The following is a 22,898-nucleotide window of genomic DNA, read 5'->3' as shown; positions in this document are numbered from 1 at the left end:
CTTATTTTGCAGAATACGAACATCGGGGACGGAAATAAATTGTGGTTTGGTTTGGATGACGTCAAATTTTTGCAGTTTCTTGAATTTTATATAAGATATAATATTATTCATTATGAAAACTTCATTATGAAAACTGGTGATTAACGAATATACTAAACTCCAGCAACTCTGCCACAAAGACCACCACGAACTGCTGCATAATTAGTCTTCTTGTGACCACATGGTGCATCGTCCACTAGTCCGCGGACACTTGTTTCATTCTTCTGACTCCAAAGAATCATACATCTGGCAGTTGTTCCATTGACTGTCACTCCATCTGGATTGTTGGGTGCCCATTTGTAGCCAGATTTGGTGGATAGATATTTGTCAGAGTGGGAGAAAGCCTGGAACAAGATAGTTGAGGGTCACTCTTTCCGAAATGAAATGAAATTCAAGTATTCAGACTGTCAGTGATAGTGTCTCTGAAGAAAAACTTGGGTTCAGTGACATGTGATCACTATTTAAGGTACAGAAAATACGATAGGCAAATAAGTGAAAATCGATTATCGAATTTCACTTTTCGGCTTTCAAAACTAGGCGATTCAAAACAAAGACATTTCGTAACCGAGGTCTTGGAGAACGCACAAAATAAACACGATTTAGCTGTTCAAATAAAATTTTTGCTCGTGAAACTTTTGGCGGTCGGCTGCGGTCGGTTTTCTTCACCGAAAGCCGCGACCGCTAACACACTGGTCTTAAAATTTCTGGTGTCGAAACGCATCAGGCGCATAGACTGAAAGGATTTCGATAGGACTATACGAATTTTCTGTACACACTTTGTTACTTTTTCACACCCAACGTATAATATAACAAAGCTCGTTCCGAACTATTTAATCAATATTCAACAATGTGGAAAAAGGTACGATGTTTAGTCTTTTTTCAGGTAAAAATGACCAACTTTGAAAGGGTGTTACGGTATCACTGATTGTCCCACAAAGTGAATTATGTATAAACCATACAAAACGAAGGTAGAGCATTATTTTTGTAGTTGACAACTTTTTTGTACAAACACTCCCCAGAGAATTACATAACGACACAGTAATTCTCTATACATAATTTACTGTGTGGGAAAATCAGTGATACCGTAACACCAACTCAAAATTGGTCATTTTAACTGAAAAAGGCGAAATTGAATGTATTGAAAAAAGTCCACCATGACTAAATACTTTTTCGCAATACTTGTTTTCTTTTTCAAACACAATTTACATATAACTCGACTCGTTCGAAACTATTCAAACTGTTGTAGGTATCGCTAGGTTCTTACATTCAGCCCAGCACACTCCGGTGTCTGTACTTGCGCCCACGTTGAGCATGTTGTCTTCCGATCCCCCGATATATAAAACATGTTGCCCAAGTAGGTATCTTGAATGTTGATTACGTGAGCTTCTTCTGAAATTCAGATGAATTCAGATTCAACTTCCATGATCTTCATATGATACCTGTCGCGAAGTTTCTCTCCTCGTCACTTTCCAACCCAGCTAACATGCCTTTCGAGTTGACGCATAAAGCTTCAAGTTGAAGTTTAGTGAAGAATATATCTGGGGATCCAATTATTTTCAAACAGAATTCAGTGGTTGATCGGACGAATTTGGTCCAAGTTGGAGGGCAGGACCTTTTTACTGGAAAGAGGTCATCAAAAGAATGAAATGTTTTGAAAAAATTCAAATTGTTTAGGGAAACGCGATGAAACAGAAGTTTTCATTTATAATTCTTTAGTAACTCATTAGCACCTTTATGTCGTATCAATACTCACCATTATACAAAAAACTCCATCGACCACTAGCAAGTATGATAGAATAACGAAACTCCGTGTACTCTAAAAGAGGATCATTGATGACAACTTCAACAGATGTCAACTCGAAAGACGGGCTTGGACACGTGGAACCAGTTGATCCGATCTGAAAATTAAAAGGATTTTCAGGGGCTCGTAAGGAAAAGAATAAAGAAGCATCGCAACTATTGAGTTATGTTTCTAAACGTCTGTTTATGAAAATTTCCACTTTTCTTGATTAATCGCATTCATTTACTGTGAACTCGCTGGAGAAGACACTATTTCAATATCTCTATTTATTTTTTATGCAATATTACCCATTCGCCGGTGGCCGACCACTCGCTCAAAGTTCGGACCGAGGACGCGGAGTCGGTCTCGACGCGACTACCGTAGTATAATACTTTTTATGGCTAAAGTATGGTCAAGAGCCGCCGTAAATCGAAATTCCGCAACGAGACCCACCCCGCGTCCCGAGCCGAACTTTGAGCGAGTGGTCAGCCACCGGCGATTGGGTAATATCAGTTACATTTTTTGTTTTTCAGCGTCTCCCGGGGTTTAACGCTCCAAAATGTCTGTCTTTGGTGCAGTTTCCAGACTACCAACTGCAAATTTGCAAATTAATAGTGGTATCCCCTTTTCAAATTAAATTTAAATTTAAAAACTTGCTTCCGTCGCCCTTTTTTTCGTAAGAAAATATACTCAAAATGAATGAAAATAAATAGTCCGGTATCAGAAACAAGTTTTGAAAAAAATTATGTTTGCCGCAAATACCGTAAATGAAACCGGCGATTGTTGAAAAACACCGTTTTCGCAAGCACAGTTGCAAACCATCCCTTTGCAATTCAGTAGGAATTATGTTTTTGAAGTACTGTTTCAAGACTGAAATCTAATTGCAATACAATATATAGCTAAATAAATTTATCTCATCTTTTTTACGCTTACCTTCATTGCCACTTTCGAATTGCTACTTGAATCCAACTTTTCCCCTTCCAAAACCGTACCAAAATCATATAAAACACAAGAGTCAATGCTACTCCAAGCCAGTACACAATACAAAGAATTCCAGCAAGACGTAACACATTCAGTCCAGGAACTCGCGGATATTATAGTGGAAGCTGAGGAATTCCCATTGTTGAATGAAACCGGACGACCCCAGAAAACTATCATTGAGTAGGACGAAAACTAAATTTATTGATATCGACCGTAAAATATCTTCCAATTGAACTAACCGAGATATGAACCAGCTGAAATAGTAGAAATTGCAATCTCATGTGAAGTCTTTTTTGCAGAATGAATTAATCTTCTGTCTATGAGAAGAGTGCAAAAAATGCATAGAACACAGGAAATGTCTTTTGAAAACGGAAGTGCATGACAACGGTGTTTTTATTTCGGGCATATGAAAAAGGAAAGGAGGGAAAGAAAAAAATGTGTTGTTTGGAATAAGATGAGAGGTGAGGACACAGTTGGTTAAGATTCAGAATATCAGAATAAAATTTTTTGAAGTGTTCAACCAGATTTCAAAAAAAAAGTTGTTTCAATCAGAAGAGATAAGTGGTAACAGTTTACTCAAATTAATACAAACTCTGTGGTTTGATTGTGATAGCAGTTATAATACAGAACCACAAAACTGACGTAATACAGATCATCCTGATCTTAGATGTATTCACCGAACATGGATCATGTTTTCAAAATAGTTATGTATATAATCTTGACACACAAGGGAGGCCACTGTCCAAACATACTAAAAATAATGTGTTTCAATGAGATGACAAAATATTCTCAGGTTTCTTATAGAAGTAATCGACTGTGATCTATATCTTCGATAAAACGTATACAAACCCTAAATGTAAAAATTCTTTCTCGTTTCCGAATATTGAGAAAGATATGGAATTCTTGTGTACTAAGTTTTCATTATTTCAGCATTATTGACCTTCATTTGGCGGGCTCGTTGTTAATTACGAGGACCGAGTTCCATAAATTGGACTCACAATCAGATACCCTTCAATTTGATTTCGAGAATTTTTTTATGAGAAAAAGAAAGTCGTATGTTGATAGTCATTTAGCAAGTTTTAGCAACTGCGACAGCTGATAATTACACGTGTACGTGCAGCGCAAAGAAATTGTAATAGCACACAAATAATCTCTGTTTCAAACTGTATTTTTCCAAAAGAGACTTATCCAGTTACTTCGTCCTCGATTCGCCACAAAATTTTTATTGTTAAACTTATTTTTTTACGTACTGTATTTCATCCTTTGCAATAAAAACACATAAAACCCACTGTTTTCACCGTGACCATCCCCACATCTATTCCACTTTTCCACGTTGACCTCGCCCCGCCCCTTTTCTTTTTTCTAATATCAATCGATAATCTGCTCATTATTATTATTTTTAGCCCATCCCGTTGATTGAATATAATTTCAATCTGTCGTTTTATAAAACTAAACGGACAAATGGAAAGTATGGAAGACTTCAAATCAAATGACACAGTACAATCAACCCGATCTGATGATAGTTCTGATGAGGAATTTATGGTTAGTTTAGTTTTGAAGTCTAAAGAAGATGTAAGTGATAAGAGATTTCAGTCGAATATGGGAATAACCAATTTGGTGCCTTCATTTGTTCGTGATATGTGTACGAAACCACAAAATATTGAACTAAGAGTCTGTTATGACGCTCCAACTCATCAGTAAGTGAATTTGAATAGAGATTTTCAGGAAAAGTTATAATTTCAGATCAACTTACACCTACTCGATCACGTGGGAAGATGATTCAGAGGGGAAGGAGAAAAAGATTTTGGAGGAAATCAAGAAGACGACTGCTCGGAAAAATAGTTTTGAGAAGGGAGTCAGTGGTGAGTTTGGTTAAGGGAACGATGACATTTTTGCTTACTTTTTCGATGATATTCTAAATATGTGAAGAAATTTTTTTTACAGTTTCAACTCACTGTATTTAATACCACCCCGTAATTTCCATTCGTTCGTAACAACAATGACGGAGGTTCATTTAAACGTACATGAAAATAAGTTCCGTTTCAAAGATTCTATAGAATCCTCCAAAAAAATTTTAACGGATTTCTTTTTTATCCTACATCATGTCGAATAATTCCAGCCCATCTCGTTCCGACTACTGTCACCGACAGTCTCATCCACCAGCCTCTTCCCTACCCTCCTCCAGTTTTTGCAATTTGTGATGGTCCATGCAAAAAGTCGTTTCCATCGAATCTTCTGAATACAATCGGAAGATGTGGACACTATATTTGTGCTGCATGTTATGGAATCGTCCGAAATTCGGATGGAACATATGGATGTAGTTCAGCACATTGTAATTGGGAAGGAGAGACGAGAAGTGATGCAAAGAGATTCTTTCGGGAAGAGGTTCAGTTTTCGACTGATTAGACACTCTTAAAACTTTGGAATTTCAGATCTGTCCGAAACAGAGACAACGTGCTCGTGAGATGAAATCTCTCGGAATAGATGTGAAATCAGCGTCCACGTCGTCATCGAGTAAAAGTCATTCGAATTCGATGAAATCATCTCCAATTAGTCAGAATACTTGTGGATATTCAGATGAGACTGACTGTATTCTCAAGTCTTCCAAATCTTCATTCAAACTGATATTTCCATCGAAAAATGAGATTATCGGAGTGAAATTAATCATTTTGGAGACGATCCAATTCGATGGATCACAACAGTAAGTGATTGATTTTGTGAGGGACTTCTCAATCATTTTTCAGTTTATCCAGAAATATTGCCGAGTTGGAATTCCAATCGACTACTAAAATCAAGAAGGCAATCAGTGCTCTTCTCTTCCAAAAATTCAATAAATTCCCACCTCCTGGATTACTGTATCACGTGGAATTACAGCCGAATATGAAGAGGAAAATCCGGAGAATTCGAAGCAAGGAATATGATTCGATGGCACTTTTTGATTTCTCTCAAATGTGAAGGGTTTCAGAGAATTTCAGAATTTTCAATTTCATTGTTTTTAGTGCCGAGTACATTGTTTTCTTGATGGATTTTGGTGGATTTGTGAAGGATGGATCGGATATCAATTATTCATAGACAATATGGGAAAATTCGGTTATACCCCCCCACACCGATAGCTTCCCCGCATGTTGGAATACACCCCCCACCAACTGAAAAGTGGGGGGTTATAACTGTGGGGTTGTATAATGGAACAGAAAGTGTGGGGGTTTATAATGAAACCATTAAAGCCCCCCACAGTGGAAAGTGGGGGTTCATATCAAAACACCAGGCAATCTTCTATTATAACCCCCCACGTGTATCAATAAACGCCCCCAAAACGCCATGTTGGTATACCACCCCCGGGGGGTGTTTAATAGAATGTCTCCTGAATTTCTGCCTAAGCCTAAGAATTAAGGAAAATCAGCTTCCAGGGCGCTAAGCTTATGGGCGGGGCGAGAGCAAGCTCCAGGGTGTCCTGTTTTAAGGCAATCACCACTTCCAGGGCGCTGAGCTTAGGGGGTGTGTAATAGAATGATACGGGAATTTCAGCCTAAGCCTAAGAATTGTGGAAAATCAGGGGGAATTTCAGCATAAATCGACGTTTTAGTTTTAACCTACAGATAGATTTTAAAGTTTTAGCGAAAAACTGCTGAAAAACGCACAGAAAACCCAAAAAAACGAAGAAAAATCGAATGAAAATAATTATTTTTGAGTGTAATCAATATTCAATTTGACTGCCAACAATGATACTCAGTCATTGGGGGGCCTATATCAAAATGATGCTCACATTACAATATATACCCCCACATCTGATTGAAATTTGGGGGGTTATATTGTAATGTGTGGGGGTCTATAATAGAATGTTCATAATATAGTCCCAACATTCCAATAAACACCCCCATCCAAATGACTAAATCACGCATTGTGGGGGTGTATTCCAACGTTTACCCAGGGGGGTGTATAACCTAATCTTACGGGGGTCTATAATAGAATGTACCCGACAATATAGAATTGTTTGATTGAAATGAAGTTTTATGAGGTGTTTCACTTTTTTCATCAGTGGTTTTTCATTTAGCTTTAGAATGCCGGACTACCAACCGCACGTAGCAACTTTAAAAATAATCATAACCAAAGATAATTCAGAGAAACAGAAAATAATTCACTGTTATTCTGCAACCTTCCCACAAACATATCCCCTCATTGCATAATATTGATTCTCTGCTTCGTCACATGGTGCATCGTCTGCAGCTCCATTCGGCTGACTCTCAAAATTCCAAGTCGGTGACTGAAATTCCTCTCTTATCCATATCTGCATACAGTTCTGCCAATATCCAGAAGTGTTTCTATCCGGTTGATTCAGATCCCAAACTATTCCAGAATAGTTGGTAAGATAGTTGTCCGACCAGGTGAATTCCTAAAATGTTTACTCAAAATTGCCGCAAAGTGCAGTTACCGTAAATACTGTATTATAACGGCACCTGTAATAGAACGGCACCTGTATTATAACGGCACCCCATCTACCGTAAATACTGTATTATAACGGCACCTGTAATAGAACGGCACCTGTATTATAACGGCACCCCATCTATATTCAGAATTCATGAATGTGATCATCCCGATGTCTTTTTTGGTTCTGATTATAAGCAGCGTGATTAGCAACTTCTTGATCAGCCGATTTAACTCCCAAAAAAAGTTTTTCCGGTAAATTTTAATAAGTTTCTGAAACCACAAAATTTCTCTGGGAGCCGGTTGAAAAATATAACGGCATGCCGTTATAATACAGTATTTACGGTATACTATTTATGCTACTGTTCAGAAACAGCAAGAAAAAGTGACTCACCTGAATATAATCAATACAGTAAGGAATAGTTTGCCATCCATCTTCGATACATTCCGGTTTACGTACTCCTGATATCCAGAAGGCTGAGAAGTTCGGGTAATTTGATCCAATGATAGACAATGCAGTTTCTCAAAATTTAATGTTTCAGGAAGGTCTTCTCATGGAAATTTGAATTTCGTTAATAATATAGAAACGACTCCCGGAAGCACGGCGAGTAGGTATTCAATATGATCGGCTTTGTAATTCTGACTAGTGAGTATTTTTCAAATGCAATTTTAGAAACAAGAAATATTTCAATGATGAACTTGTCGGAAATCGGAGCGTCTAGTCATTTATGCCTAGTTTTTGAAAATGTATTCATTTCAATATCAAGTTCTTGGGAAAAGTTTTACATTTTCATGAAGCCTTTAATGTTTTAGATAATACCAACGGTGCGATTCTACTTCAAAACCTGTTTCAGGCTCCTGTTTACTTATATTTGCAGAAATCAAAACAATGAGAAAGATAAAATATTTTCAAGTGAAAATCCAAGTGCATTGTGATGGATTTTGAGAACTACTGAACGGTGAAAAATACAAACGTGAGCTTTCTGTTTCATAAAAATGATAACATTGCAATTTTCTTAAAAGACAATATTAAACAGCTCTTAGCTGACCTATTCACAAAGCATCAAAAAACAAACAATTATTTTTGCTATTAGTAAAAAATAGTTTGTTGCTTTTTTTGCTACCTTGTGAATAGGTCCATAACCTTTTTTTCGATTGCAATACCTATGCATCTGGAATGCCTTGACTAATCATACTACTCATTTCCTTTGTCCCTTACCTCCGGTTACATTCCTGTATATCTAACGTTTAATAAATTAAATTAAATATCTCGCATACCCATCACAAATGTTCTTTCTTCTTGTGTTTCCAGTCCAGACAATTGAGCATTTTGTAGAGAGCACAGTTGTTCGGCTTGTGAATGAATGTAGGATTGATTGGGACTTCCGAATATCTGAAACTAATGTATTTCAACTAAGTATAATTTATCAAAGTCTCTGATTCAAATATAAATTAAAGCAGGGGTTGAAACAGAGTCCTGTTGTATTCCGCGCGTACCGAGTGATGCGGGAAAAATCAAAAATGAACCAATTTTCATGAAAATTTTACACTACTATCGAACCTCCTGAGCATTGGTAGTAAATTGTTTTCAATTTGAGGGATAAATGTGGAAAATGAAACAGAAAAAATTATTGTCACATACTACTTTACCTGAATACACCAATAACCAAGTGGTCTCCGAAACATTTGCCACCCCGTTTGACATTTTAATACCTCTGAAACAATTCAACAGTTGTTTCTAATACTGAAAGTGTCGGACTCCTTACTCTGATAAGAAATATACCAAGTGTCCTCCGGATCGTTTTGAGTTATGAAATAGTCGTAGTCACTTGAAGGATCGGATGAGGAACCCTGATGGGAAAGTGAGGGAATATTGGTGACATACATACAGTATCGTGCAGTAAGATATTCAATTACCCCTTTTTCAGTGGAGAATGACTGACTTTAAGAGGGCCTTACGGTACCACTCATTGTCTCACAAAGTAAATTACATGTAAACCATACGAAGCAGAGGAAGAGCTTCATTTTTTTGGTTGACAACATTTTTGTACGGAAACTTCCTAAAGAGTTATGATCATTTTAAGGGGATAGCTCAAAAATCACTCTATTTTTGGAACGATTTGAGGGACAAATTACCGTAAAAACTGTAATATAGGCGCATGCGCCTCTATTTTTCAACCCCCTTTCGAAAGTGCGCCTCTATTACAGGGGCGCCTCTAATAGAGGGTGCGCCTCTATTTTTCAACCTGGCTATTTATTTTTCAATTTGGCTATTTTTCGAGCTCTCCATCATCAATTTTCAACCAAACCAAGATTTTCACTGACAAAATTATACGAAAACCCCACAATTTGCAGTATTTTGAACGAAAAAATTGGGTTTTTCCTTGTTTTTTTTGACAAACATTAAAAAATAGTGATTGAAAACCAGAAAAAATATTTCAAGCATATTGAGGGGGCGCCTCTATTAGAGGGTGCGCCACTGTTATTCAAAGCGCCTTTTAGGGTGCGCCTCTATTAGAGGGGCGCCTCTAATAAAGGGGCGCTTCTATTACAGTTTTTACGGTAGTTTGTCGATATGTAACTTGATAGGGAGTGTCCGTACAAAAAAGTTGTCAATTACAAAAATGAAGCTTTACTTTTGTTCTGTATGGTGTATATGTACATAATTTTCTTTGTGGGACAATCAGTGATACTGTAACACCGTCGCAAAGTTCGTCATTTTCTACTGAAAAAGGCTAAATCGTATATCTTACTGCACGATACTGTAATGATGGTGAGTTACCTCTGCATAAGACAAAACTGAATCCATAGAGACTGGGCAGATGGTGGAGGGGCTGTGGATCTGAAACGTGTTATAGAAAATGTATAAACCCTTCGCAAAAAATTAGTGTTTCCGAAACTTGATAAATGTTGAAATATTTTAGCAAGGAGATAATACGATACTGTAAAATCTCACCTTGATTGCCATCAACTGTTCCTGACTAGAATTCATTCTCTTCACAGACCAAAGTAGATTCGCATTGAATATTTCGCAGGTTATTGGAGACACAGGGGAATGGGCGGCCTGCAATTATTTTTTCTAGGTATTTCCCCCTTTTCCTTTTCTAGATTCCTACCACACAGCTATCCAATGAATAACAGTGTCTCACACAACCATCCCAGAGATTAGTTGGATATGTTTCGTAGTTCAATGAGTAGTTCAAAGGTTTCCCGTAGGTTACAATCATGGATTTGGAAACGGAATTGGGATTAGAAGTTGATTGTTTCAGAAGAATAATTAGCATCAATATAGAACGATGTAGCATAAGGAATGATGAGAATGAAATTACGAAATGAAACAAGGGAAACAGAAATATCTTGTTCAATATGTGTGCTCATAAAACATAAAAGAGCATGGAAACCTTGGAAACGATTCATTGCTCTCAATTATTTTTTGTGAGACTACAAGTGAACATCTCATTTTTTCGTATTTGGAGACTAGAGTAGTGTCTGTTTCTAGAAACTTATAAGTCTGGATTAATTATATCTTCTAGGTTCAAGAATATTTGTGAACGAGAAAACGAAGCTGTCCCACGTAAAAAACTCCTTTAAAAAATTTTCAAAATTCCTGAAAGTTTAATCTTTTCTATGATTAATTGATATCGGATTCATCCAAGTCACATTTTGTACTGTTTTGAAACAGCAAGAAACTCGAGTACACGGATCAGGTAATAATCAGACCCTGCAATTCAGGAATTCACCTGGTCAGACTACTAGTTACCGACTTGGAATTTTGAGAGTCAGCCGAATGGAGCTGCAGACGATGCACCATGTGACGAAGCAGAGAATCAATATAATGCAATGAGGGGATTTGTTTGTGGGAAAGTTGCAGAATGACTTTGAATTATTTTCTGTTTCTCAGTGTTCACTTTGGTGATGAATTTTTGAAAGTTGCTAGGTTCAATCGGTAGTCGTGTATTCTAAATCTAAACGAAAAATCACTGATGAAAAAGGTGAAACACGTCATAAAACTTCATTTCGATCAAAAAATTCTGCATTGTCTATGAATAATTGATCTCCGATCCATCCTTCACAAAACCACCGAAATCCATCAAGAAAACAATGTACTCGGCACTGTAAAAAATCTCATTGAAAATTCAGAAATTCTTTGAAATCTTTTACATTTGAGAGAAATCAAAAAGTGCCATCGAATCGTATTCTTTGCTTCGAATTCTCCGGACTTTCCTCTTCATATTCGGCTGTAATTCCACGTGATACAGTAATCCAGGAGGCGGGAATTTATTGAATTTTTGGAAGAGAAGAGCACTGATTGCCTTCTTGATTTTAGTAGTCGATTGGAATTCCAACTCGGCAACGTTTCTGGATAAACTGAAAAATGATTGAGAAGTCCCTCACAAAATCAATCACTTACTGTTGTGATCCATCGAATTGGATCGTCTCCAAAATGATTAATTTCACTCCGATAATCTCATTTTTCGATGGAAATATCAGTTTGAATGAAGATTTGGAAGACTTGAGAATACAGTCAGTCTCATCTGAATATCCACAAGTATTCTGACTAATTGGAGATGATTTCATCGAATTCGAATGACTTTTACTCGATGACGACGTGGACGCTGATTTCACATCTATTCCGAGAGATTTCATCTCACGAGCACGTTGTCTCTGTTTCGGACAGATCTGAAATTCCAAAGTTTTAAGAGTGTCTAATCAGTCGAAAACTGAACCTCTTCCCGAAAGAATCTCTTTGCATCACTTCTCGTCTCTCCTTCCCAATTACAATGTGCTGAACTACATCCATATGTTCCATCCGAATTTCGGACGATTCCATAACATGCAGCACAAATATAGTGTCCACATCTTCCGATTGTATTCAGAAGATTCGATGGAAACGACTTTTTGCATGGACCATCACAAATTGCAAAAACTGGAGGAGGGTAGGGAAGAGGCTGGTGGATGAGACTGTCGGTGACAGTAGTCGGAACGAGATGGGCTGGAATTATTCGACATGATGTAGGATAAAAAAGAAATCCGTTAAAATTTTTTTGGAGGATTCTATAGAATCTTTGAAACGGAACTTTTTTTCATTTACGTCTAAATGAACCTCCGTCATTGTTGTTAGGAACGAATGGAATATACGGGGTGGTATTCAATACAGTAAGTTGAAACTGTAAAAAAATGTTTCTTCGCATATTTAGAATATCACCGAAAAGTAATTAGAAATGTTATCTGATCGATTACTATTTCCTGAACCATACTCACCACTGACTCCCTTCTCAAAACTATTTTTCCGAGCAGTTGTCTTCTTGATTTCCTCCAAAATCTTTTTCTCCTTCCCCTCTGAATCATCTTCCCACGTGATCGAGTAGGTGTAAGCTGATCTGAAATTATAACTTTTCCTGAAAATCTCTATTCAAATTCACTTACTGATGAGTTGGAGCGTCATAACAGACTCTTAGTTCAATATTTTGTGGTTTCGTACACATATCACGAACAAATGAAGGCACCAAATTGGTTATTCCCATATTCGACTGAAATCTCTTATCACTTACATCTTCTTTAGACTTCAAAACTAAACTAACCATAAATTCCTCATCAGAACTATCATCAGATCGGGTTGATTGTACTGTGTCATTTGATTTGAAGTCTTCCATACTTTCCATTTGTCCGTTTAGTTTTATAAAACGACAGATTGAAATTATATTCAATCAACGGGATGGGCTAAAAATAATAATAATGAGGAGATTATCGATTGATAGTATAAAAAAGAAATGGGGCGGGGCGAGGTCAACGTGGAAAAGTGGAATAGTTGTCGGGATGGTCACGGTGAAAACAGAAAATTTCTTGTGTGTTTTTATTGCAAAGGATGAATTTGCACGTAAAAAAATGTTTTACAATTAAAAATTCTGCTTCATTTTGACAAAGAAATGGGGGGACCACATAAAGTAAAAGGAATAAGTCTATCTTAGAAAAAACACATTTTGAAACAGAGATTCAGCTGTCTACCGAAATGGTCGCGAAAAATTTCCAATGTCGTATTCTTTTTATGATCCTTTTTTGAAAATCAAAGTTTGTGGTAATCGCTCTGATGGTGACCAGCAGATAATATAATAATCATTAACTTATTTGAAATTTTCAAAAATTTCAGAGCTACCGGTTTGATTAACGATATGGATAAAGGAGAAAAAGTAGATGAAAAACAAGAGTGAGAATAAGTGACCCTACTGAAACATGTTTACAAGATACACAGTTTCAGTGTTTCAATTTTTACTGAATTTTCAAAACATTTGATATACATAACCACTGCATTCAGTAGTGTCTCATTTCTATGCGATATCATAACCTCAAACTCGAAACGGAAAAAGTTTACAGAATTCTTCCTACCGGAATCAATTACATTGTACTTGAGGGAAGAACAGACAAGACTATTTTAGTAAAAATAATCATGGAAAATATAAAAAGACGGAAAGAAAAACGACATGGATGCTAATATAAGTGTCATGCTATGTACCACGTTAAAATATGCAACTGCTGAAACACAATTTGAATATTATGAATTCATTTTTTTCTGTGCATGAGAAGACCGCGCCGTACTCACGCGGCGGCCACGCCCATTTTTTGCGACAGTGTTGAAAGATGGAAGGCAGCGTTAAAATGGGAGTGGCCGCGTGTGTGCGGCGCGATCTTCTCAAGCACAGAAAAAAATGAAACCATAATATTGGAAAACGAAAATTTGGAGAGAGCGAGTTGTCTATTCTATAGTCATTTGTAACATGGTTTCAGAACATCGGTCAGGAAGTCAGAATATGAGGACTAAAGACTGAAGTTATTGAGCAGATATAAAACTTTCCAGAGGCCATATAACAGTTTTTATTTAAAAGTTTTCACAACTGGAGTCAGTAGTCGAAATTCCCCACAAAATTCAGATTCAGTTCCGTAATTAAAAAATTTGTAAAAATTTGTTGCGGTTATGTGAAATCCACTTTTGCATTAAAATTAATTAAATTCATCAAGAGATATGACTTTGCTGCAACCGAATTTTTTTAAAAAGTTTCAGATATCCGACTTTATTCGAGTTTTAATAAGAATACTATTTTAGTTTTTGGTTTTATAATACTTTAAACTTTTTTAAACTCCACAATGTTTCGCAACCACACCGCATTTGCAAATTTTTGTCCATTGATAATGTTGAGAACCAAAGGGCCTGGTAACATATTTGGAAACAATTAAATAGAAAAACAAGTTATCTGACCCATTTTTTGACTAATCATTGCTAGTTTTATGGTTGCGAAACGTCGTAGTAGCGAAATGTCGGAATTGCTAAGTGTCGGTTAGCCGTATACGATCTAGCAAAACTATTTGAATTCTTCAAGAGATATGACTTTTCTGAAACAGAAAACTTACAATTTCAGATACCCAACTTTAGTATTAATAAGAATATTATTGCAGTGTGGATATTATTGCAGTCGGCCAAATTTTATTTTTCTCTTTTTGTATCCAATGAAATCGGTCTTTTCACATTTATTCATTTCCTCTGACTCAAACATCTCCCTAATCCCGTACCCAAATAACCTAAACCCAGAGAAAATAATTATGAAAATTATAGAAAAACGAATGAGCAAGCTATTGGAAATTTCGAAATTTGAAGTGCTATGTAAATATGCAACTTCTGAAACATAAGTTGAATGTTGGGATGGGAAAGCGAGCGAAAGTTTGGAAAGGTTGAGTTGTGTATGGTCATTTATAACAAAGTCTCATAGTCAGATTATCGTTCAGGAAGTCAGAATAGGAGAACAGATGCAGAAATCTGAAGTTATTGAATATGAGCAGACAGTCCAGAGGCCATATAACAGTTTTCTTATTAAAATGTTTTCACTACTGGAGTCAGAAGCCGGAATTCCCAAACCATTAAAAATTCGCTAAACTCAGCAAGACATATGATTTTGCTGCAACCGAAAAAACGTATATGATGACATGTGCAACACGTATTCACAATATTGGGTCGCAGCTCCGGGCTTCTCCCGATCAATTCTCAAAAAGTTCATCTTTTGTCATATTAGCACCTACCGTACTACAGTAACCCGGAGCTGCAATCCAATATTGTGTATATGAGTTACCCAAGACCCAGAGTACATGTTTATATAACAAACTTTCCGAACTTTCCGGAGTGCCTCTGCTGCTCGAGTCTTACAAAGAACGCATTATATGAATATTCCCATACTTTGCCCTTTTTCAGAAATCTTTATTTATCCCCTTTTGCTTCTAAAAAACGACAATCGGTCTTTTCATATTTATTCACTTCCTCTGACTCACACATCTCCCTAATCTCGTACCCAAATAACCTAAATCCCTAGATCCCTAATCTTGTCACCACCCAAATAATAAGAAGGTAAAATAAAAGAAGACTAGACCGTGACGAAGTTGCATTCTTTAGAAAATATATTCTTCCGTGTGATCTGCTTTTCTTTCTTCAATGCCAAAACAAGACCACCAAGATCCCATCCAGGCGATGACGGTGTTGTTGACATTTTTAGCTGGGCTATAAAAACTGATTTGCAGCTTTCCAATTCACCCATCCAAAGAATATGAACCGTATCATTGAGTACGGTAGTGTCGATGCTATCCCATATTACAATTGCTCCTGGAAATCGTTTGAAGAATGGGAGACAACTGGAGTCAAGAAACCATGGTTTGGATGGCCGTTGGTTATATTCGGAACCTTTATAGAATTCCTGTACATCCCAATTATCTATATCATATTCAAGACCAACCTAATCAGACATCCGTGCTATAAAATTATTGTGATGTTGGCGATGATTGATATGAGTGCAACGTGTTGTAGCTGTTTGATCACTGGACCATTGCTTATAATTGGATCGGTCTACTGTATGTATCCGACGTTCACCTACGTTGCTGGAGGCATTGCATTGAGTGAGTTGGGAATTAGTTGTCCATTATGGGATGTTAGTTTCCATTTTATTGTTACCTATCTGTAACAGTAATTTGGTTACACTTTTTGAAAATTCGGCTGGCTACTTTTTTCCAGACTTGCAACGGGCCGGGCCGGGCCGGGCCGGAATGAAAATTTCTAGGGCCCGGCCCGGCCCGGCCCGGTCGGCCCGGAAGTTCAGTACTGAAAAAAATTCAAATTTTTTTTTCGAAAATTTCCCGATTTTTTTTGAAAAAAATTTCTTAAAAACAATTTTTTGTAGGTTTCAAAGGTTTTTGAAAAATATACTTGAGGAAAAATATGAAAAAATTTCAGAAAATAAATTTTTGGACAAAAAATTGTAGTGAAAAAAGTTCAAAAATTCAAATCCGGGCCGGCCCGGAATTTTGCAAGTCTGCTTTTTTTCCAGTTTTGTCAGTAACCGATGAAACATTATATTTCCAGACACCTGGTGCATGGCGTGTGCAGCTACCGTATCCCTCTTCGCCAACCGTATCATCAGTATCGGATTCCGTGAATATGCAGATGTGATCGAAAAGAAACTCGCATACTCATCAATTGCATTTGTTCTTTCCTATGGTTTCTACATCTATTATTTCACTCCTTCTCTTGCTTATAACTCGGATATTATGGCATGGCTACCAGACCCATTGTCAGAAGAGACACCGAGTAAGGAGGCGGCTGCTATGGTGAGTGCGCGGGACGAAAACGTTGTCGCCTGGATTTGAATATTTAAACTTTTTTCATGTATTTTTTTGCAATGTCCCACTAACTTACTGTTACCCACTAAAATTAAAGTCACTAAAGTCACACGGTATTCAATTCCGCTCTTAAACGCATTTCCGTTCTAATTTCAGTACAAAAACACTATCCAAGCATGGAACAACTGGATATTTGTCACCTGTATGTTCGTATTATTCTCTGTTTATTTCGCCATGGTGAAGAGATTGGCGAAAGGACAAAAGTCAAAGGCGTCGAAAGCGGTAGGTAAATTTGATGTAACATTGATAAAAATTTGTACCAGCAAATCCGAAACGTGCATGAAACCAATCGTACATTATTCTCTAGTCCTTGAAACACAAATCTCTACCTATTTCCAGATCTTCATCCAATGCTCCATCATCTGTTTTTTCAACACAGCCACTGCTCTCGTCTACAACACCCTTGCAATCGTCACTCCAGCTCCATGGATTCTCGCATTTGGACAGATATGTTGGGCGTGTAATCATGCGTGTCCAGCTATCATTTATGTCACGATGAATGACACTATCCGAAGGGAATTCTATCGATTGGTTTTCAGACTTCATTTGACACAAGTGGGTTACCGTTGGGGTGGGAGAAGAAAATAAATGGAAATTTCAGAAAGTGGAAGATGGAACCTCGAGTGCAGCGGTGGGAAAGACAACGGCAACAAGCCAATCGAAGATTTGATTCGATTTTCAATTTTCTGATAGTTATTTTCTGTTTCACTTTTTGAAGTTCTAGTCTTCCCCTCTGGAGGAGTCAGTGATTTCATATTATTTCTTAAGAGTATTTCTCAAAAACCTTTGAAACCTACATAAAATCAGTCTTAAGAAGTTTTTCCACAGAAGAAATCGGAAAATTTCGAAAAAAAAAAATTTTCAGTTCTGAACTTCCGGCCCGGCCCGTTGCAAGTCTTCTTTTCCAATTATCTAGTTCTAACAAAACCTTTTTTTCTCTCTAATAATTGCTTGAATTTCTTGGTAGGCAGTATGCTGAACACGTCAAACATTTACTTTTCCTGACACAATGACTTTATGCTAAACTAGAAACAGTCCATTAAAAGTTTCATTTCAATCAACGAAGACGAACAATTTGACGGTCGGCATCGATTACAACGGTCACCTGAAAATTAATATCTTGTAGAATTAAATTGACAGAAAAAGCAATAAAAGCCTTAAAAAACTTTTTAAAAAACTTTCTGCAACAGTAAATTCTCTCCCACCTTCGAGACCTCTCCTCCACCTGCTTTATCCGCCCATCCGGCTTCTTTAATTGTCATTTTCCCATCTGTTGGAACCTTCTCGTACTTGTATTTTCCTCTCTTCTCAGTACATGCTTTCCTTACATAAACATCAATTGCCGAGAGAGATTTCGAACTGGAAACTCTCAACAACTGAACGATTGCAGTGATCGCATCGACAACGACAATCACTTTCGGAAGGACAATTGTCTTCATATTATTCTCATTCGTATACAGATAACATTCAATCAATAATTCCGATTCATTCGGACGCTTCTCGCATGGCAGAATGAACATTATCGATTGTTTTTGAGCCAGTTCATGGATACGATTGAATTGATTCGTGTGGCAAGCCATTGATTGGATCTACAAATGAGAAAAATGTAATGTTTCAATAGGGTCAGTTAGGTAATCACACTTTCTTGAAACGATTTCATTTTGTTTTGAATATTGTTTTCGCACTCACCTCCGACCATGACAAAGTGTTGGCGCAACGGCTGATGGCACATCTTGGTGGAAACTCTAAAATTTTCAAAGTTAAATACGTTTTTTGACCTTATCGACTAATATAAATATTTAAATGATTCCTGAAAAATGAATTCCCAGAAACCGTACTTTTCTCCAGTGCAAACATGACTCGATTCAGGAGACAATCATAACAAAGACGATGACGACAATGAGTGAGAACCATCCGGGCGATATTCTCACATGCGTGTCCTTTCTTTCGCGCTTCGCATCTGTGTAACGCCATATTAATTTGTACTGTAGTTGAAAACTAATGTGGGCAAGTTGAAACATATTTACATGTGTAATTATTATGAATTCTTTTTTCTCTGTGAAAGGATCGCTTGCCCCGCCCCTTGCGGCAGCAACGCCTATTTCTTGCGACAGTATTCAAAAATTGCGAGTTTTTCTATCACAGAAAAATTTGAATCATAATAGCAAAGTGTAACACTGCGGTAAATCGGGAAATTTGAGAGAATCGTCTCTATAGCAACTACCAAAAAGCGAAACTGCCCAAAAACATGAGCAACGAGAAACAGGAAAAAGTAAAGCGCTATGAAAGTAAGTCCCGTTTCATAAAACTGGTTTCACTATTAGAATTTACCATAGAAGGTAATAACATTGAGTCAATGTTGATAGTTTGCCCGCAGCACCCCATTACCACAACCTAGGACATAAACTCACTTCAATTTCTCTCTCATATCAATTTTGAACAATGTGGACGTGGCAGCTCCAAACGAGATCTGTGATCCACTGTTCCCTTCCATCTCATCCACAATCACATCAGTTGATCGAGTACCTTCACAGAATCGAACTGGACACAGAATTCCTTGATAAACTGTCATACACAGGTTGCAGAATGTGTGGTGGCAGCTGAGCTCCTGGAATTAAGTTGGTTTTTTTCAATTTAGTCTATGGATCACTAATTTTCTGATTTTCCGATCAGATTTAGGAAACGTGAAACTGCAAAAATGTAGTAGTTGGTTTACTGCTTTCTGGCAAACCTAGCTTCCAACTCAATAGTGTGACTTGCAAAATATACCAATATGCAGATCTCGGCGAGTTCTAAGTCTGCAATGTCCGTGACCCACTACATACCGAATTACGGATGATTAAGGTGACGAGGACCGGTCTAAAGTGCCAAAGTAATCATTCTAGTTAGATCCCCCGGTAGATTAACTATTCGGTATCTTTTTCATATCATAATATTGAGTTTGAAACGAGTTATGCGTCGGATCGATTTGAAAGTACAAATCTACAAAAACTTTTCAGCTCATTTAATGTTTGAACCAGAAATGAGTCTTCTATGTTATCATATAAGCAATCAATAACTATGCGTTCATTTACAAGTATAGTGAAAACTTAAAAATTTTGAAAAAATTTAGTGTCCGAGGAAACGTGTTCGATATTGAGCTTCGAAATAAAAAAATTTTAAAAATCGAAACGATCACAGATGCGCAACCCTTGGAAGGTGCATTGTCTCGTCAACTAACATTAAGGAAACAGCAAAAAATAATATGTCATTTTCTGTTTTAGAAAACTGATTTGAAGGGGACATGGATTTTTATTTGGTTCAATTGCTATAGGGTTTTTACATAATCGTTGAAATTTGAACTTACTTTTTAGCTGAAAATTTTTACTACAAAGCTTCCTAAAATCATCTCTCACAAACAACTACAAACACTCTTTTAGCTTGCTAGATCAAAGACGGAATAATTGAGATGACTCAAATTCGGTCTTATGGACCTACCGAAACAGAACAATTCAGACCATTATTTATCTGTTAGTTCGGCCAAATACTTTCTTCCCCTACCTGAACATCCTCCTCATTCGTCTCCTCATTGCAAATACGACACTTTGTAGTCGACATTTATTGAAACCGACTGTTATTTTGAACGAAGAGATTATGGAAATGAATTTGATTCGTCTTTTTTGGAGAATGTGACATTTACTGATCAACACGTCAATAATGTTTCAAGAAAATAATAAAGAATTGTGTAAGAGTAAATTTTTTATTAAAGCCCTGAAAAATATGCTACACCAAAATAGACTAGAAAAACTGACACATTTTCGAATGATTTTTGCATACAAATAGCATGCGCTTTATTTCCAATGTAGTCGCATTTCTAATGTACACTCAACATCTGTTTGAAATGGGAATATCATTTATTAAATTTTCTTATGTCAAGATCAAATTATCAGTATTTCACAGATATATTATAAGTTTATGTTAAAGTATGAAAAATAGTCTGTCAATCATTTAAAAATCTAAAAATCCTCAAATCCTAGACTGAGTCATCGTTTTGACGCCAGCACTCGAAGTTCCCTCTTCCACTTTCGTCGACGTCACTCTGAATATCAATTTTTTGAATTCCCGCCGAATAGTGTCATTCATTGTGACGTAGATCAACGCAGGACATCCATGATTAATCGACCAACACAGCTGACCGAAAACGAGGATTGCTGGTGATGGAGTGATGAATGCAAGTACGTTGTAGAATATGGCAGTGCATGAATTGAAGAAACAGATGATGCAGCATTGGATGAAGATCTAAAGACAAAACGATTATTAAATTATTGTGAAAAGATCGGATATGGTATATTTGAAACATGACAGTTTGTATTCGAAAACTTAATTTTTTCTAAAATTTTGTGCTTGAAGATTCCTTACCGCTCTCGACGCCTTCGAATTCTGTCCTCTTGCCAATTTGTTGACCAACGCACAATAAATTGTGAACAAGAATACCATACAAGTGATGAAAATCCAATTATTCCAGGCTTGAGACGAGTTACGGTACTGAAAGAAAAATACGGTTTCAGATTTAGGATATGAAAGTTGCGTTTTTAACAGCAAGCTATTATCTTCGTTTTTCCTCCAACTCACATAATTCGAAGCCTCTTGACTCGGCTCTTTCTCTGACAACGGATCCGATGGCCATGCCATAATCAAGGAATTAAAACAAGCGGGAGTGGTGAAGAAACTGATGTAAAACATATAAACCACACATAAAACCATTGTGATATAAGCCATTGGTTTCTCGATATTATCCGCATAGTCTCTCAATCCAATACTGACGATTCGATTGAGGAATAAGGAAAGAGTTATGGCACAAGCACCACACCAAGTGCACAGAGCGATTCCGCCAATGATGTAGATGAATGTGGGGTAGACACAGAATACGGCTCCTTGGATTAAGAGGATTCCGGTGATGATGCAACTGCAGGCTGGAAATATAAAGAGAGTTAAAATCAGTCATGAACTAGATTGAGGTCAGATATTCAGATAGTGGAACAGAAAAAGAATTGAATGCGGTTTTCGGATTTTCGGAACCGGAGCGCGGAAGCGAAATTATTATTTTGTTGTAAAAGCCCCCTAAAAATGGTTGAGTATATTAAATGTGTTTTTTTTTGGTAAAAACTGATAGCTTGCTGCAAAAAACGTCTAAGAATATCAGTAAATTCGAGTAGGCGAACACATGCTTCAAACTGATATCACCTAGGCAGAAGGCGGAAGACGTGATTCCGATAAACCCTGAACAGAAAATCTAGGTATCTCAAGTTGAAAAACATCTACGGATTCACCAAGGAAGTAAATAATTTTGTTTTTTTACGAATTGTTGATATATTCACCTTGCAAAGTATTATCGGTTAGCCAATTCATTTTCATCAGTTTCTAGTCATAGTCCATCCTAAGTCCTCACCTGTTGCACACATATCAGTGATTGCCAACAACACGATAATCTTGTAACAGGTATGTCGAATCAATTTAGTCTTGAAGATAATCCAAATAATTGGAATGTACAGTAACTCGATGAGTATCCCGAATATAGTGATTGGATACCCTAACCATGGACGTTGTACTCCATTACTCCACCACTCGGATTCCGGTTTCCATGAGCAATTGTAGAAGGGAATGGCGTCAGTACTACCGTACTGGATGAGACGATTCATGGCTGGAAACAGGGAGGTTGAGAAGGGGAAGAAGGGAAGATAATGTAGTAATCGAATAACAGTAATGGAGTCGAAAGCAGGAGACGCATCGATGAAGAGAGAAAACTACATTAATTACTGTTTCATGAATCTTAGAAAACATGAAACTGGAGTTACAGAATATTCCAGAATATGTTGATGGCAGTATTAAAAAAAGCTTTTTCGGAAAATAAAGTTATTCCGTTGAAATTCAGCACTAACAAATCAAATTCAAAAGAAGTCGTTATGCATATTTAAGGAAAAATATG

The 22,898-nt window shown here is 37.0% G+C and overlaps 7 protein-coding genes across 7 annotated transcripts; 2 read left to right on the top strand and 5 right to left on the bottom strand.

The window, feature by feature from the left end:
- Nucleotides 1-152: 152 nt before the first annotated feature.
- Nucleotides 153-2,977, bottom strand: GCK72_012837 (uncharacterized protein; the record flags this gene model as incomplete). Its single annotated transcript, XM_003091764.2, has 5 exons — nucleotides 153-383; nucleotides 1,304-1,428; nucleotides 1,479-1,658; nucleotides 1,793-1,937; nucleotides 2,753-2,977. 5 exons carry the CDS (start codon nucleotides 2,975-2,977, stop codon nucleotides 153-155), a joined length of 906 nt encoding a protein of 301 aa, XP_003091812.2.
- Nucleotides 2,978-4,261: 1,284 nt separating this feature from the next.
- GCK72_012836 (uncharacterized protein) lies at nucleotides 4,262-5,755 on the top strand (the record flags this gene model as incomplete). The annotated part of the gene is made up of 6 exons (XM_053729438.1): nucleotides 4,262-4,342; nucleotides 4,394-4,497; nucleotides 4,544-4,662; nucleotides 4,920-5,185; nucleotides 5,233-5,501; nucleotides 5,554-5,755. 6 exons carry the CDS (start codon nucleotides 4,262-4,264, stop codon nucleotides 5,753-5,755), a joined length of 1,041 nt encoding a protein of 346 aa, XP_053584210.1.
- A 1,186-nt stretch (nucleotides 5,756-6,941) lies between these two features.
- Nucleotides 6,942-10,449, bottom strand: GCK72_012835 (uncharacterized protein; the record flags this gene model as incomplete). Its single annotated transcript, XM_053729437.1, has 6 exons — nucleotides 6,942-7,190; nucleotides 7,617-7,744; nucleotides 8,501-8,615; nucleotides 10,005-10,064; nucleotides 10,179-10,286; nucleotides 10,339-10,449. The coding sequence occupies 6 exons, from the start codon at nucleotides 10,447-10,449 to the stop codon at nucleotides 6,942-6,944; spliced, it is 771 nt and encodes a 256-aa protein (XP_053584209.1).
- Nucleotides 10,450-11,262: 813 nt separating this feature from the next.
- GCK72_012834 (uncharacterized protein) lies at nucleotides 11,263-12,885 on the bottom strand (the record flags this gene model as incomplete). Its single annotated transcript, XM_053729436.1, has 7 exons — nucleotides 11,263-11,335; nucleotides 11,384-11,581; nucleotides 11,634-11,902; nucleotides 11,950-12,215; nucleotides 12,485-12,603; nucleotides 12,650-12,753; nucleotides 12,805-12,885. The coding sequence occupies 7 exons, from the start codon at nucleotides 12,883-12,885 to the stop codon at nucleotides 11,263-11,265; spliced, it is 1,110 nt and encodes a 369-aa protein (XP_053584208.1).
- Nucleotides 12,886-15,807: 2,922 nt separating this feature from the next.
- On the top strand, nucleotides 15,808-17,603 carry GCK72_012833 (uncharacterized protein; the record flags this gene model as incomplete). Its single annotated transcript, XM_003091771.2, has 5 exons — nucleotides 15,808-16,153; nucleotides 16,617-16,861; nucleotides 17,030-17,155; nucleotides 17,273-17,488; nucleotides 17,535-17,603. 5 exons carry the CDS (start codon nucleotides 15,808-15,810, stop codon nucleotides 17,601-17,603), a joined length of 1,002 nt encoding a protein of 333 aa, XP_003091819.2.
- A 387-nt stretch (nucleotides 17,604-17,990) lies between these two features.
- On the bottom strand, nucleotides 17,991-20,530 carry GCK72_012832 (uncharacterized protein; the record flags this gene model as incomplete). Its single annotated transcript, XM_003091762.2, has 6 exons — nucleotides 17,991-18,038; nucleotides 18,139-18,522; nucleotides 18,623-18,678; nucleotides 18,772-18,893; nucleotides 19,345-19,541; nucleotides 20,474-20,530. 6 exons carry the CDS (start codon nucleotides 20,528-20,530, stop codon nucleotides 17,991-17,993), a joined length of 864 nt encoding a protein of 287 aa, XP_003091810.2.
- A 408-nt stretch (nucleotides 20,531-20,938) lies between these two features.
- On the bottom strand, nucleotides 20,939-22,611 carry GCK72_012831 (uncharacterized protein; the record flags this gene model as incomplete). Its single annotated transcript, XM_003091769.2, has 4 exons — nucleotides 20,939-21,211; nucleotides 21,332-21,457; nucleotides 21,545-21,885; nucleotides 22,362-22,611. 4 exons carry the CDS (start codon nucleotides 22,609-22,611, stop codon nucleotides 20,939-20,941), a joined length of 990 nt encoding a protein of 329 aa, XP_003091817.2.
- Between the last annotated feature and the right edge of the window lie 287 nt (nucleotides 22,612-22,898).

The sequence above is a fragment of the Caenorhabditis remanei genome, chromosome IV (assembly GCF_010183535.1).
Source record: "Caenorhabditis remanei strain PX506 chromosome IV, whole genome shotgun sequence".
Classification (NCBI taxonomy): domain Eukaryota; kingdom Metazoa; phylum Nematoda; class Chromadorea; order Rhabditida; family Rhabditidae; genus Caenorhabditis; species Caenorhabditis remanei.
The sequence above is the reverse complement of the archived record's forward strand: the minus strand, read 5'-3'. Positions and strand labels throughout refer to the sequence as shown.